General features: G+C 40.3%; 1 protein-coding gene across 1 annotated transcript in view; it reads left to right on the forward strand.

Annotated features, from left to right (window-relative positions):
- BUB1B (BUB1 mitotic checkpoint serine/threonine kinase B) overlaps positions 1-5,694 on the forward strand; it is a 50,639-nt gene extending 44,945 nt beyond the window's left edge. The window contains exons 20-23 of the mRNA XM_034994047.1: positions 545-687; positions 2,364-2,535; positions 3,336-3,442; positions 4,819-5,694. Coding sequence (XP_034849938.1) covers positions 545-687; positions 2,364-2,535; positions 3,336-3,442; positions 4,819-5,050 — 654 coding nt within the window. The 3' untranslated portion in view covers positions 5,051-5,694. The remainder of the gene's footprint in view (positions 1-544; positions 688-2,363; positions 2,536-3,335; positions 3,443-4,818) is intronic.
- Positions 5,695-13,171: the final 7,477 nt, after the last annotated feature.

The raw sequence follows: 13,171 nt of genomic DNA on the forward strand, positions 1-13,171 counted from the left end.
TTTTTTTTTTAAGATTTTATTTATTTGAGAGAGAGAGAGCGTGCATGCATGTGCATGCCAAGGAAGGGGGAGGAGCCGAGGGGGAGGGAGGGGGACAGACTCTGTGCTGAGTGCGGAGTCTAATGCAGGGCTTGATCCCAGAACCCTGAGATCATGACCTGAGTCAAAACCAAGAGTTGGCCGCTCAACTGACTGAGCCACCCAGGTGCCCCTGGAATGTTCTTAAGAGGTGTTGTTGCATATTTTGATGGTAATATGAATTTTCTAAAAAGGTTGGAATGAGGGTATTTTGAAACTACCATTTATAGAGCACCTATTATGGGCCTGGCTAATCCTCGATGCTCTTCATCCCTTATTTCAATAAATCCTTATAGTCTTAGAGGAGAGCAGTGTTGTTAGAACTGGGACAAAGACCCAGCCTGTGAAAGAGCCAGATCCTAGTAGAGAGCAACAAGGAGTACAAAGCAGCAGGTGGCAAGGTATTGAGTGTAAGTACAGTCACTGCAACTTAAGAAGTAGTGAATTTTCTGTCCTTTGTTTCTAGGATCTTCTTGAACACAGTGAACTTATTACCCATGAAATAATAATGTTGGTTATTTATAACCTTTTGACAATAGTGGAGAAATTACACAGAGCAGAAATAATCCATGGTGACTTGAGTCCAAGGAGTCTGATTCTTAGAAACAGGTTGGTCCTTTTCATTCTCTTAAAATTCTGTCAACTTTCTCTTAAAATATGGACAGTTTCCATTTCCTTTTGCCTCTCGATAAATGCCATATTGAGGAACACAGTATGTTAAAGTATTTGCTATCTAAAAGTCAATAATCAAGGGGAATAGTTTAAAAGAGTTCAAAGAAAAAAATACATTGAGGAAATACATTAATTCAGAAAAAAAAATTGACCACTCTTGAGTATTGTGATGATTCCTGGCAAGAAGAGATATAAAATATGAAGATTTGGAGGACTGTGAAATAGATTGTGTAGTCTTTCTTTGAGTGGGGCCAGTGCGGATTGAGGGAGGATGCTAGCAAAACCAGGGCACTTCTCAGTTTCAAAACCAAAGCTTAAGTCAGGCCAAATTGAGGTAATTGCCAAGAGAAGTGGCTAAACCAGAGTGCAAATGCAAACTATGCCAAGAAAAAGGGCTTAGTGGTCAAATTAAACCCCATTTAGCCATCAAATGCAAGGGGTGAACACAGAGCAGCAAATAAATAGTTTTATGATGGCCAAAAAATCTTGTATCTTGTGCTATGGAAAAATGGGAGCAATTGTACTTTTTTTTTTTTTTTTTAAGATTTTATTTATTTATTTGACAGAGAGACGTAGCGAGAGAGGGAACACAAGCAGGGGGGAGAAGCAGGCTTCCGGCTGAGCAGGGAGCCCGATGTGGGGCTCGATCCCAGAACTCTGGGATTGTGACCTGAGCCGAAGGCAGACACTTAACAACTGAGCCACTCAGGTGCCCCGCAATTGTAAATTTTAAAGTAAAATATATCATTCTGTGCTGTGGAGGTATGTGATGGGATTAGTCAAAGCCTGTATTTAAAAATATAGCATCTATCACTGATACTAATCAGGGATTTGAGGGAACTGAGGAAAGCAGAGACAAGGAACACAAAAATAATTCGTTCTTTTCTCTCACATAAATAGTTATATGTCTCCTTGGAGAGTAGCTTTATTGCATGGGATAGATAAACCCAAGGAAAATATAATTAGTAGTGAGTTATTGTTATTAGGTTTTCTTTTGTTTGTTTGTTTTGGGAGTTATAAATAACGGTTGGCATTACAGATAAGAGTAAGAGAGGTGTTAGTTTAATAAAAACAGGATAGTTTACAGTATAGGTGGCATCTTACACAAAAACAGCCTTATTGTTATTTCAGTTAAACTCTGAGAAGGAGGAATCTGAATGACACTTGGAAAGCCTAATCTATAGTAGTGAACAAGAAAGGCTATGACATCTATAAAAGCTTAATTTCTTTCATAATTCTCATCAGTGTGTAAATCATTGCTGCTGTTCATATTAATGTGTCTAGTATAAGACAGAGGCTTGTACTCTACTTCCAGTACTTGTTTTATGTAATAAATATAATATGATAAATGTTTTGTGGTGGCTGTACATTATGGTTTAGATATCCTTGTGTCACTAGGCTAATCTCAACATTCCCCCCTTAGCTGGACACCGCCACTGCTCTTACAGTTGCATTTTCATAGCTAACCACTGGAGGGAGCTGTTGGCATAGCTAAGACGCACCTGCAATACCTTTTTTTTTTTCTTTTTTTTTTCTCTTTTTTTTAAAGAGCAGCTCTGCAGCTTCTTTCATGGCCTATTTTTATTATCTCTTTCTCTTAAATCTGGGCTTAGAATCCACGATCCCTATGATTATAATAAGAACGATCAAGCTTTGAAGATAGTGGACTTTTCCTACAGTGTTGACCTCAGGGTACAGCCTGATGTTTTTATCCTCAGTGGCTTTCGGACTGTACACATCCTAGAAGGACAAAAGATCCTGGCTAACTGTTCTTCTCCCTACCAGGTAAGTGTAAAACAAGCCTGAGCAAATATGGAGAGGGTTTCTTAATCTCTTCCTTCCATAGATAAACCATGAAAGCTAGTGTTTACTGATATTGTCTCCCCTGGAATAGATGACCTAGTTTTCAAATTTCACCAAGTCAAGCAAAATATACCATTTTTCTGTCACAGCATTGAAGACGGTACACATACACGTGCAGACACATGACTAACTCAGTAACCTAAGTGTCAGGGCCATTTCCATCACTCATCTGTGTGATCTTTTGTAAGTAATTTTCTGTAATCTTTGTAAAATAAGGATAACAATCTGCTCTGTGTGTATCAGAATTGTTGCGAGGATTAAATGAAATAATGTATATAAAAAGAACATTACAAGTGTAAAGTGCTTTGTATGGTAGCGTTATATACAAAACCCCTTCTGACTCATCTCTGGACGTTTGGCATTTGCTGATTGAAAATGTATCATGAACTTGAACTAGTCATGTGGACCATGTTTAGATCACAGCTAGAGTCCATGCACATTCAGTAGGTCTACAAATTTGAATTTGACAGTCCGTATATTTTTGTTCTTCAGGATAATTTTGTTCTCACCTTTTGTTCTTAAGGATAATTCCTAGAGTTAGCTCTATTGATCACTTCTTTGAGGAGCTTCTCCCTTTATGGTAAGGGTAGGGAACAGTCTACTAAAATGTATGTCATAAGATAAACTTAAACACTATAATAACTTTCAACTTTCTACATAAATAGAGTGCCATGATAGTAGCAGAGAATTATTTTAGCTGATGGTGCTTTTTGTGATTTCAGGTAGATCTGTTTGGTATAGCAGATTTAGCACATTTACTGTTGTTCAAGGAACACCTACAGGTCTTCTGGGATGGGTCCCTCTGGAAACTTAGCCAAAATATTTCTGAGTAAGTATTGGCGATTTCAGGGTCTTTGCCTATCCAAATAATTTTCTCTCCCTCTTGGGTGCCCTCTGCTTGGGCAGCCTTAGTTTTCTTAGTCCAAATGCCATGATTCTATTAATTTCAACCAGTTTTCACTAGAGTGTCAGTGGAGCATCTAGTGCAGAACAAAGGAATTGCTAATTAAAAATAAGAATCAAATCATTCAGACTTCAGGACATCATTCTGGACCTAGATGTATCCTATAGATTGTGACTGTGGTGCGGAAGCCTCTCATTCTAGAAGTGTTAATAGAAACATTTCGTGAGAATAATTTTATAATTAATTGACATTAGTCTTATACCCCTTTTTAATAGCTATTGTTATCAAAGTTAATAAGCATCTCTTGAAGAGAATTAAATTTCTAAATTATATACTAATTTTAGACTGTTATTTATTTAATGAATGGGAACCAAAGCAGAGAACTGAGTCTCCTTGGAGAAGTAAATGCTCCCTTCATAAGAGCTGCTTGGTCTCAGAACCATAGTATTCCCTCAAGCCTACTTATAAAACTTATTAAATATCCCATGTTCCACTTTAGCTTATCATAGCTAATAACTTCCCAGAATAAGCTCCCCATATATCAACTTATTTGTATATTCTTTGGCTAAAAAAAAAAAAAAAAAACAGTATTGGGAATTTAATACCCCTTCTCCATTCCCCCTACTCCCAACAAGTGAATTGTATTTTTTTATTTATTTAATTCAGAATTTGGCCAGTCTTATTTGTCTCTGAAACATACTTTATTAAAAATAGGCTTTAAGTATAATGTAAGACCTGTAGATAAATTCGGGTATCTCCAGTGGGCTGTGGTCCTAGGGGGGTTGAACACAAACAAACAGGTAGGGTCAGCTGGCGTTTCCTAACAACCCTGCCTTGTACGATAATAGAAGCTTCTCTTATTTAAAAAACCAAGGAAGTTAAACACCATAGCAGTAGTTACTTCAGTCAAGCTTAGGATTCTCGGAGGACTGTGAAGATAATAAAACTCTGGGCAGGGGGAAAAGGAGAACTGCAGTCTGTCTAATGACCTAGACTTTAGGAAAGTTAGAGGAGAGGAGCAAAATTCGCTTGTCTTCTTTTTGTAGAGCAGTACTGCATCTTAGCACACAGAGGCAATGTGTGGATTCAGATCAGAGACTTTCTCTTTACGTGCATTGTATTACGGCTCTCCTCTCTTTTTCATAGTTCCACCCTGGGCTTTGAAAGGATTACTTGAATGAGTTCTAACCCTAGACTTCTAGCTATTACCTTAAATCATTTAGTGCATATATGTACCACTGATTTAAATACAGAATTCTTTTATGTCTAATCTTGATGGAAATGGTTTTATATATTTTTAGGCTAAAAGATGGTGAATGGTGGAGTAAATTCTTTGTACGGATTCTGAATGCCAGTGATGAGTCCACAGTGTCTGTTCTGAGGGAACTAGGAGCAGCAATGAGTGGGGTGTTTGACACCACGTTCCAAAATCTCCTGAACAAAGCTTTGTGGAAGGTGGGGAAGTTAACCAGTCCCGGGGCTTTGCTCTTTCAGCAGGATAGGCAGCCAAATCTCTCACAGATTCCTGCCTAAAACCAATGGTTGTATTGTGGAACACTGGACCTGTGTATGCTATAATTCAGTTTAGGACATGTTTAGATACACTACCAGCACACTGCTACTTTTTAGTAAAGATACAGTTCTAGGTAACTGGCATTTTCTGCATAGCGCTGTATCTATCCTTGGCCTTGTCTAACTAACAAAGAAGTGTTTTATTCTTCATGGACTCCATATGAATGGGTACCTTATTGTCATTTAACACATTTGTCTCTACCTTTCCCTGTACATTTTTCTTTTGTAATTTGTGACATGTGCCCTTACGATCACTATGTATTTTTTTTTGATCACTATGTATTTTTAAGTAATAAAATAGTATTTGTTAAATTTGTGCTTCTAACATCTCATCCACTTTTTGCCAACTAAGATAATAAATGGCTTGATTTCACAGACAGGAGCTGTTGTACCATGGAATGGTACATATGGTACATACACAATGGTATATATCCTAGACATGGAACTGCCATGATAGAATCATAACAAGACAGAATAGCCAACCATTCCTTTGGGTGTTCTTGACCTTCCACTAAGTGGTCTAGATTTAAAAGTAGATAAAATGGGGCACCTGGGTGGCTCAGTCGTTAAGCGTGTGCCTTCGGCTCAGGTCATGATCCCAGGGTTCTGGGATCGAGTCCCACATCGGGCTCCCTGCTCGGCAGGAAGCCTGCTTCTCGCTCTCCCACTCCCCCTGCTTGTGTTCCTGCTCTCGCTGTGTCTCTCTGTCAAATAAATGAATAAAATCTTTAAAAAAAAAAATAAAAGGTAAAATGATTTAATACAAGGCCAAATTTTCTTAAATTTCAAGTGGCGAAGTTGTTTGTTCTGATTCTATTTTAATATTTTCATTTTTTTATCCACCAAACCCTTTCATCTATTTATATAATCTCGTGGTGCTGCGGCTACTGGGTCTCTTGATTAGAACTGTGGCTGTTAGAAAGGAAGAGAAAAGGTTTTGAATGGGGTGTAGCAACCTTTCAGAAATAGGACAATCACCCTTCTACTACCTGCAGAATGACTTGGTGGGGCCAGAGTTAATAAAGGAATGGAACGAAGTTTTGTTGATTGGAAGATTTGAAGAGATAGAGGCCAGGATAAAAAGATAACTTGGAAGCATGTAATAATTCGGGAGAGACTAGATCTAGAAGAAGTATTAGATCCCCAAACAGAAGCATGGATTATACCTGGCTTTGGGTAGAGGGAGGAAAATTGGAAGAAAGGGGCAATGAAAATCATCTATTTCATATCCAAATATCAAAATTCTCAACTGTGCCTCCCTCCATTGCTGGTGCCTGATTTTTTTTTTTTTTTCTTTACTCTAGTTGTCACTGTTACTGCTCTAAGATTGCTGGAAAGCAGAAAATTCTAAGTATATCTCAACTAAAAATATTTAAGCATATATAGTTGATGCACTGAAATATGACTTGAGTCTGAAAGATAATCAACTTAGAAATTTTTGCTCTTAACCAAAATACAACTTTTCAAACATTTTTATGTTTGCTTCTTGTACAACTGATGATGTAAAATTATATATCTGTATCTTTGCTGTAATTGAGCCCTTCTACCGCTCTGCTCTCCTCATTTCTCAGTCCACCGTTTCGACACATAAAACCCTTTGTCTGAGGATGGACAGTAAATTTAGATTCTTTCTTAACATAGGCTTAGCTATCAATTAGTGACTTCTTCAAGAACCTTGGCAGCAAGGCTGAAAAACCAGAGCTTTGTCTCTGAAAGGAGAGGGAAGAGAATCTGGGGAAGTTCCTTTATCAGAGAACTTGCAACTCTCCCTCCATTCCCCATCTCCTCCAACCCTGACCCTTCTCTGTAGGGGGAAGAAAACAGTTAGGACCTGTGATGTCTTAGTTTCCTCTTTGCCTGGGCATAAAACCACAAAGTGGGCGCGCTTCCATTTCCCTTGTATTTTATGCTTGTTTGTCTTGGAAGAAGGAAGCCTCTGTTTTTTGGCAGAAGCTTCAAATGGTTCTTGTTTCTTGTCTCACTAAGGCAGAAGTAGCACAACAATGGACCTGGCAGGGGAAACAGCTGAAAAGGCAGGCTTTTTACTTTTGTCTGAAAAGAGACCATGGGATATATAGTGCCCCACCATTCACGAAGGCTGCACCCACTAATCTTCTACCACTGTGAGAGCCCTCATCTTTCTGTGCCGTTTGAATAAGAAACCTTCCATCCAAGTCAAAGTGCTCTAACTGATGCCAAACCTGAATCTGGAAATAAAAAGGTTTTCCTATAGGAGTAGGACTTTAGACTATTAGTTGAGCTATTATCTCAAAGTAGATAAGGAAGCCTTCCAGATGGTTAGCCCAGGGCTCTTTGAAATGACGCTTGATGTGTTTAAGCTGAAGTCTTTAAGCAAAGACACCAAAGAAAGGCTTCTTTTCTGTTGCATTGGAAAATGTGGGATTCTTCCTCCAACTGCACCAACTCCTTCTAACATGCCAAAATTGCTGCCAGTCTCCAAAATTAAGACTTCCCTAGTGAGGAAGATGTATTTTAAAAACTTTTTTAATATAGCAAACTTTGACCTTAATGAGGTCCTTGGTTCCACCAAAGACAGAAGAAGCTATGAATACTTAATAGGACAAAGATGGCATTTCCTATCAGTGTGGGAAAAGATAGGGTATTCAATAACTGGTGTTCAAACAATGGGTTAGAGTTTGAACTCCGTCACCAGTGCCACCACGAGTCATACCTTTGTGCAAATTAGACAAGGGCCCCTTCCTCTAGTGGATTCTGTACCTCCCAGTGTGCCGTAGCCTTCCTGGATTTCAGCCCCCACTTAGCCCATCAGCCTGCTGCCCTTGTTTGCATAGCCGTATGTAGTGGGCTTGCCTGTTTCACTGCTAATCTGCAAAACCATCTTAGATCAAAAACGTTAATGGAAGAAAATGAAAATGTAAAATATTGGGGACGCCTGGGTGGCACAGTCGGTCAAGCATCCGACTCTTGGTTTGGGCTCAGGTCGTGATCTCAGTGTCATGAGATTGAGCCCTGCATTGGGCTCCGCACACACATGCTCAGTGCAGAGTCTGCTTGAGATTCTCTCTCCGTCTCCCTCTGCCCCACCTACTCGTGCTCTCTCTCTAAAATAAATAAGTCTTTGAAAAATAAATAAATAAATAAAATCTTTGGGAAAAAAAAGAAAATATAAAATACTAGATGACTTTGTAATCTTTTGTCACTGTGACGTAAAACCAAGATATAGGGAAGAATATTGCTATTTATTACTATAGTAGATAAAAACCAAAATCTAATGGCTACCTATCTCTCCCCTCCAAAAAAAAAACGCCATAAACTGAAACTAGGAAAAATAACTTGCAACATATATTTGCATCATCTTTCAATTGCATTATTTCAAGGTCTCATAACTGATCTCTATGCTTCCCTCCCCACCCACAGTCATAACAGAACCCTTATCACAGCCTGTGAGACCCTACCGGTCTGCCCCACTATCCCCTGACTTCTTCCCTGACTCTCCTTTTCCTCACTCACTCCTCCCCAGCCTGTCCACCTCCTCCTAGTTTCTCTCTTTAGGGCCTTTTAGCCTCCCATTTCTTCTGCCTGTATCTTCACTTGGATTACTCCCTTCAGAGAGTAGTCGCCACCTTATCAGAGAGGTCTTCCCTGGCCATTCTATACACAGCAGCATCCCCCCACACACACACTGCTGCTACTTTCTGTCCCCTTTTACCTGCTTTGTTTTTTCCAAAGCACCTATCACAACCTCGTGTGTGTGTAAATTTTTTTTCTGTATCCCACTACTAGAATTTAACTTCCTTAAAGGTGGGGATTTACCTCGTTTCCTGTTTTAACCCAAGTGTCTGAATGAATAAAATATTGGCAAAGCACTATTTAACCCTAAAGTACAAAGAACTCCTTAAAAATTTTTGAAAACCAATAGAAATAGACTAAGGACATAATCCATTAAAAACATTTTAATGGCCCACTTACCTGAGATAGTCACCCTTCATTCCTAACTAAATAAGATGCAAAATAAACCTGAAATTTTTATCATTCACATAGGAAATAGTTGAAAATTGTATTTGTGACAGTGAAGGGAAGCAGGTACCCATATATTATTTGTATTATTAACTGGAGTGCAAATTGTACATTATCAGAAGGTGATTTGGCAATATTTATTAAATTTGAATATTCCCTCCAGCTGAGAAAGTTTTCTAAGAACTTATCTAAAGACACATTGACACAGGTTGGCACACTCAAAGAAAAGCACCATTTGTATTGTTGTCTTCCTGCTTGCAAGGCTCCTTAGTCCCAAAGGGATGATCAGTAGGACAGACCCCAGGAAAACAGGAGCCCCGCCAGTGCAGAGGTGACATGCGACCATTTGCGTAGACCGCAGGGGTGCTCTGGCACTGGTGCTGACAACCAGTCTTCCCGGTTGGCATAGAGATGGCAGAACTTGCCTTAGGCTTGGAGGGGGAAACTGCAGACGTTTCAGCCTTGGTTAAAAACAAAAAAGCTGACGAGGAAACGTGATTACCTTTGGGGAGAGCCACAGGAGTGGGGAGAGAAAAGAACGAAGGCTTTTACTTTTCATTTTGTGCATTTCTGCACCTTTTGAATTTTCTGACCATACCCGTGGATTACTTTTTTCTTTCTTTTTTGTCTATTGTCTAAGAAATAATGGGCCATAGTTTTGTGATCTTTTCTTTATATTAAGAAATAAAAAGCCTAATAACTATTAGTTTTGTTTTGTTTTGTTTTTAATGGGAAATTTGGGAAGCTTTATCATCTAAATATCAAAGCAAGATTAATTTGGAATTAAAATGAGGGACTGAGGGGTGCCTGGGTGGCTCAGTGTGTTAAGCGTCTGCCTTTGGCTCAGGTCATGATCTCAGGGTCCTGGGACCAAGCCCCACATCAGGCTCCCTTATGAGTGGGGAGTCTGCTTCTCCTTCTCCCTCTGCCCCTCCCGCCTGCTCATGCTCTCTCTCGCTCTCTCTCAAATAAATAAAATCTCTTAAGAAAATAAGAGAAAGGGGACGCCTGGGTGGCTCAGTCGGTTAAGCGTCTGCCTTCAGCTCAGGTCATGATCCCAGGGTCCTGGGATTGAGTCCTGCATTGGGCTCCCTGCTCCGCGGGGAGCCTGCTTCTCCCTCTGCCTCTGCCTCTCTCTCTCTCTCATGAATAATAAATAAAATCTTAAAAAAAAAAAAAGAAAAGAAGAGAAAGTATTTTAAATAATTAAAGATAATATATCTAAACTTACATTTTTAGTATGCTAAAAATTCATATATATTCAAATATCTTATAATTTTTCTATTTGAGACGTGCTTTCCAAAATTACCATCTTCCTTATATTATAATTTCCTATGTCTGTGAACAAGGGAGTGAATTACATAAAACTTGACTTTTTTCAAAACAAAGTGCATTTTATGGCTTTCATATAGAAACTTGAGTTTCTACAAACTGACTTAAGAAAGGAACAGACAGACCATGATGAACTTAGGCTAAACTTCTACAAACATATACCTTTTCTCTTTTTTTTTTTTTTAAGATTTTATTTATTTATTTGACAGAGAGAGACATAGCGAGAGAGGGAACACAAGCAGGAGGAGCGGGAGAGGGAGAAGCAGGCTTCCCGCAGAGCAGGAAGCCCGATGCGGGGCTCAATCCTAGGACCCTGGGATCATGACCTGAGCTGAAGGCAGACACTTAACGACTGAGCCACCCAGGCGCCGCAAACATATGCCTTTTTTCTTTTCTTTTTTTTCTTTTTTTAATTTATTTGCGAGAGAGCGAATGAGAGACAGAGAGCACGAGGGGGAGGAGGGTCAGAGGGAGAAGCAGACTCCCCGCCGAGCAGGGAGCCCAATGCGGGACTCGATCCCGGGACTCCTGGATCATGACCTGAGCCGAAGGCAGTCGTTTAACCGACTGAGCCACCCAGGCGCCCCATATGCCTTTTTTCTATCAAAGCATACCACTGTCAAGAATCCTGCTCCTCAGAGGCTCCAGTGGCAGATTTTCGGCTGCTGAGCAGTATTGTCCCATAAGTTCAGATTGGTTTCTCCATGGGAATGGAGTGGCTGCCCAAACTGCTGTTTCTCAAATCCCCTGTGAACAAAGGACTATGCATCTATTAATTTTATATACTCCCAGAAATTAGCACATAGTTTTCAAAAATAAGTCGTGAATTAAAATGTTGGAAAAGAGCAGCTATGAGTTCAAAAACTAGTCGCACTGGAGCCTTGGGGAGGGGGGGTAAAATCTATCCTCGGCTCTAGATGAGCATGGCACCTTCTCACTTTTCTGTGTCACTTTATGTTCCATAACCTTTTGTTGTTATTGACTGCTGACCTTACGTTGTGATTCATCTCGTTGTCCTGTTTACTCCTTTTAAAATTAAATGTTATTTCCACAGGTGTATTTATTCCACTGGAATGTGTACTTTATTTCCCACATGTGTTTAATTCAGCCTCACATTCATTTGAAAGTTATGTGAATCCGCGTATGCTGCGATTTCAAGCTTACTGGCCTGGTCACGTGATGTGTTTCTAGTTAATTGCTTCACTCCTGCAATTAGCCAAGTGAGAATGGCATGTCATAAAACCAAATACCCATTAAAATCTGTGAACAAAAAGATGAATATATACATTTACTTGTTTGCTTTTGCATTTTTTTCCAAACAAAATTGAAAAATCTGGTAATGTTAGAATCAGGTGATAAAAACATTGAAAAGGGGACATGTGAACCTTCAATGAGATTGGCTCATTCAAGGAAATGAGCTGGTACAGTGGAGTCTAGGAGTCCCAGCAAATCGAGGGGGTTAGGCGGGCAGGAATAGGAGCTAGGAGGCAAAGTACATGAAAGTTAACTAGTGTTGCTGGGAGATACCTTCCCCGTCTACTGGACTCCATCATTGAATAGATAGGGAAGCCACTCCCCTTGCTCAGGACTCACCCAGACAGGCACATCCAGCATCCTAGCATGTGGGGACCCGTGGTTGAGGTTCCACGGTAGAGGCCACTAGGGGCCGCCCCATAGCTCCTACCTGTACCATTTCCCGGCTGCATTACAGGCGCAGGTACATGCCTTACCTCTCTCACTCAGATGAGCTCTTGGGGACAAGATCTGTGGGGTTTTTTTATACCTTAGTTATAACTTGTATGTAGTGCTCATATTATAGGGGGTCAATTGCACAGGCCCAGGGCTTGCTAGAACATCCTCAGTATTGAGGTGGCTCCTGCCTATGGTGCCGAATCAAATACTAGCATGGTGGTTAGAAATGCATCGAGAGCCAGAATACCTACGCTTGAGTCCTGGCTGTGTGGCATTGAACAATTACTTACCCGTTCTGAGCTAGTGTCCTCTGTGAAATGAGGATAGCATGAGTGCCTACCTTATAGAAAATTGGGAATGAAAGTTTTTAGTACAGATAACTTGTAGATAGCTGTACTGATTTAGTTCTAATGTTGCTTGAATGGTCTAAAGTTCTCTGAAGTCCTCTCAAGTACATTGGGATCCCAGCTAATTGATTCTACCTTTACTGTCTTTTGAGTTCATTTATAGTATAGCCAAATCTGTAATATGATAAAGGTAGGCGAAAGAAGCATGGTGGTCTGTAATCTAAAGATAAGGGGAAAGGAGTTGTTTCTGTTGGAGATGGCCTTCAGGAAACCAAATCTTTGTCCTTAAGACAAGTCTCAAGATCAGCCAAGTAACCAAGCTATCAGGAAGCTCCGTCTGGTCCCCAGTCTTCAGTCCACAAGGGCATTTCAGTCTGTAGGGTCTCCTCTGGCTTATGGCTCTCTGCTGCTTCTATGCTGTGTTCAAAACACAGGAATCCTTAAAGGGCTGCCCCTGGTCAGTTTGTTCTGACGCATCAGGCAGGGTCTTGCTGCCCTTGGGTGGTGGGCAGCAGGATGCAGATTTCCTTCCCTCTAGCCACTGACAGATCTGGCTCACTCCCCTCCCCCACCAGGGGAAAGACTGTCCAGCTTAGGGAGCAGGGCCTACTCACCCCACTTAAGGCCAAGACATTTAGTCTCTTTCTGAGGCTGACATTCTTCCTGCTAGAGCTTAGGCTTTTGGAAACGATTTGTTTTACCCTCTGCTATC

Source organism: Mirounga leonina, unplaced genomic scaffold (genome assembly GCF_011800145.1).
Source record: "Mirounga leonina isolate KUSES-001 unplaced genomic scaffold, KU_Mleo_1.0 Mir_91, whole genome shotgun sequence".
NCBI classification, from domain to species: domain Eukaryota; kingdom Metazoa; phylum Chordata; class Mammalia; order Carnivora; family Phocidae; genus Mirounga; species Mirounga leonina.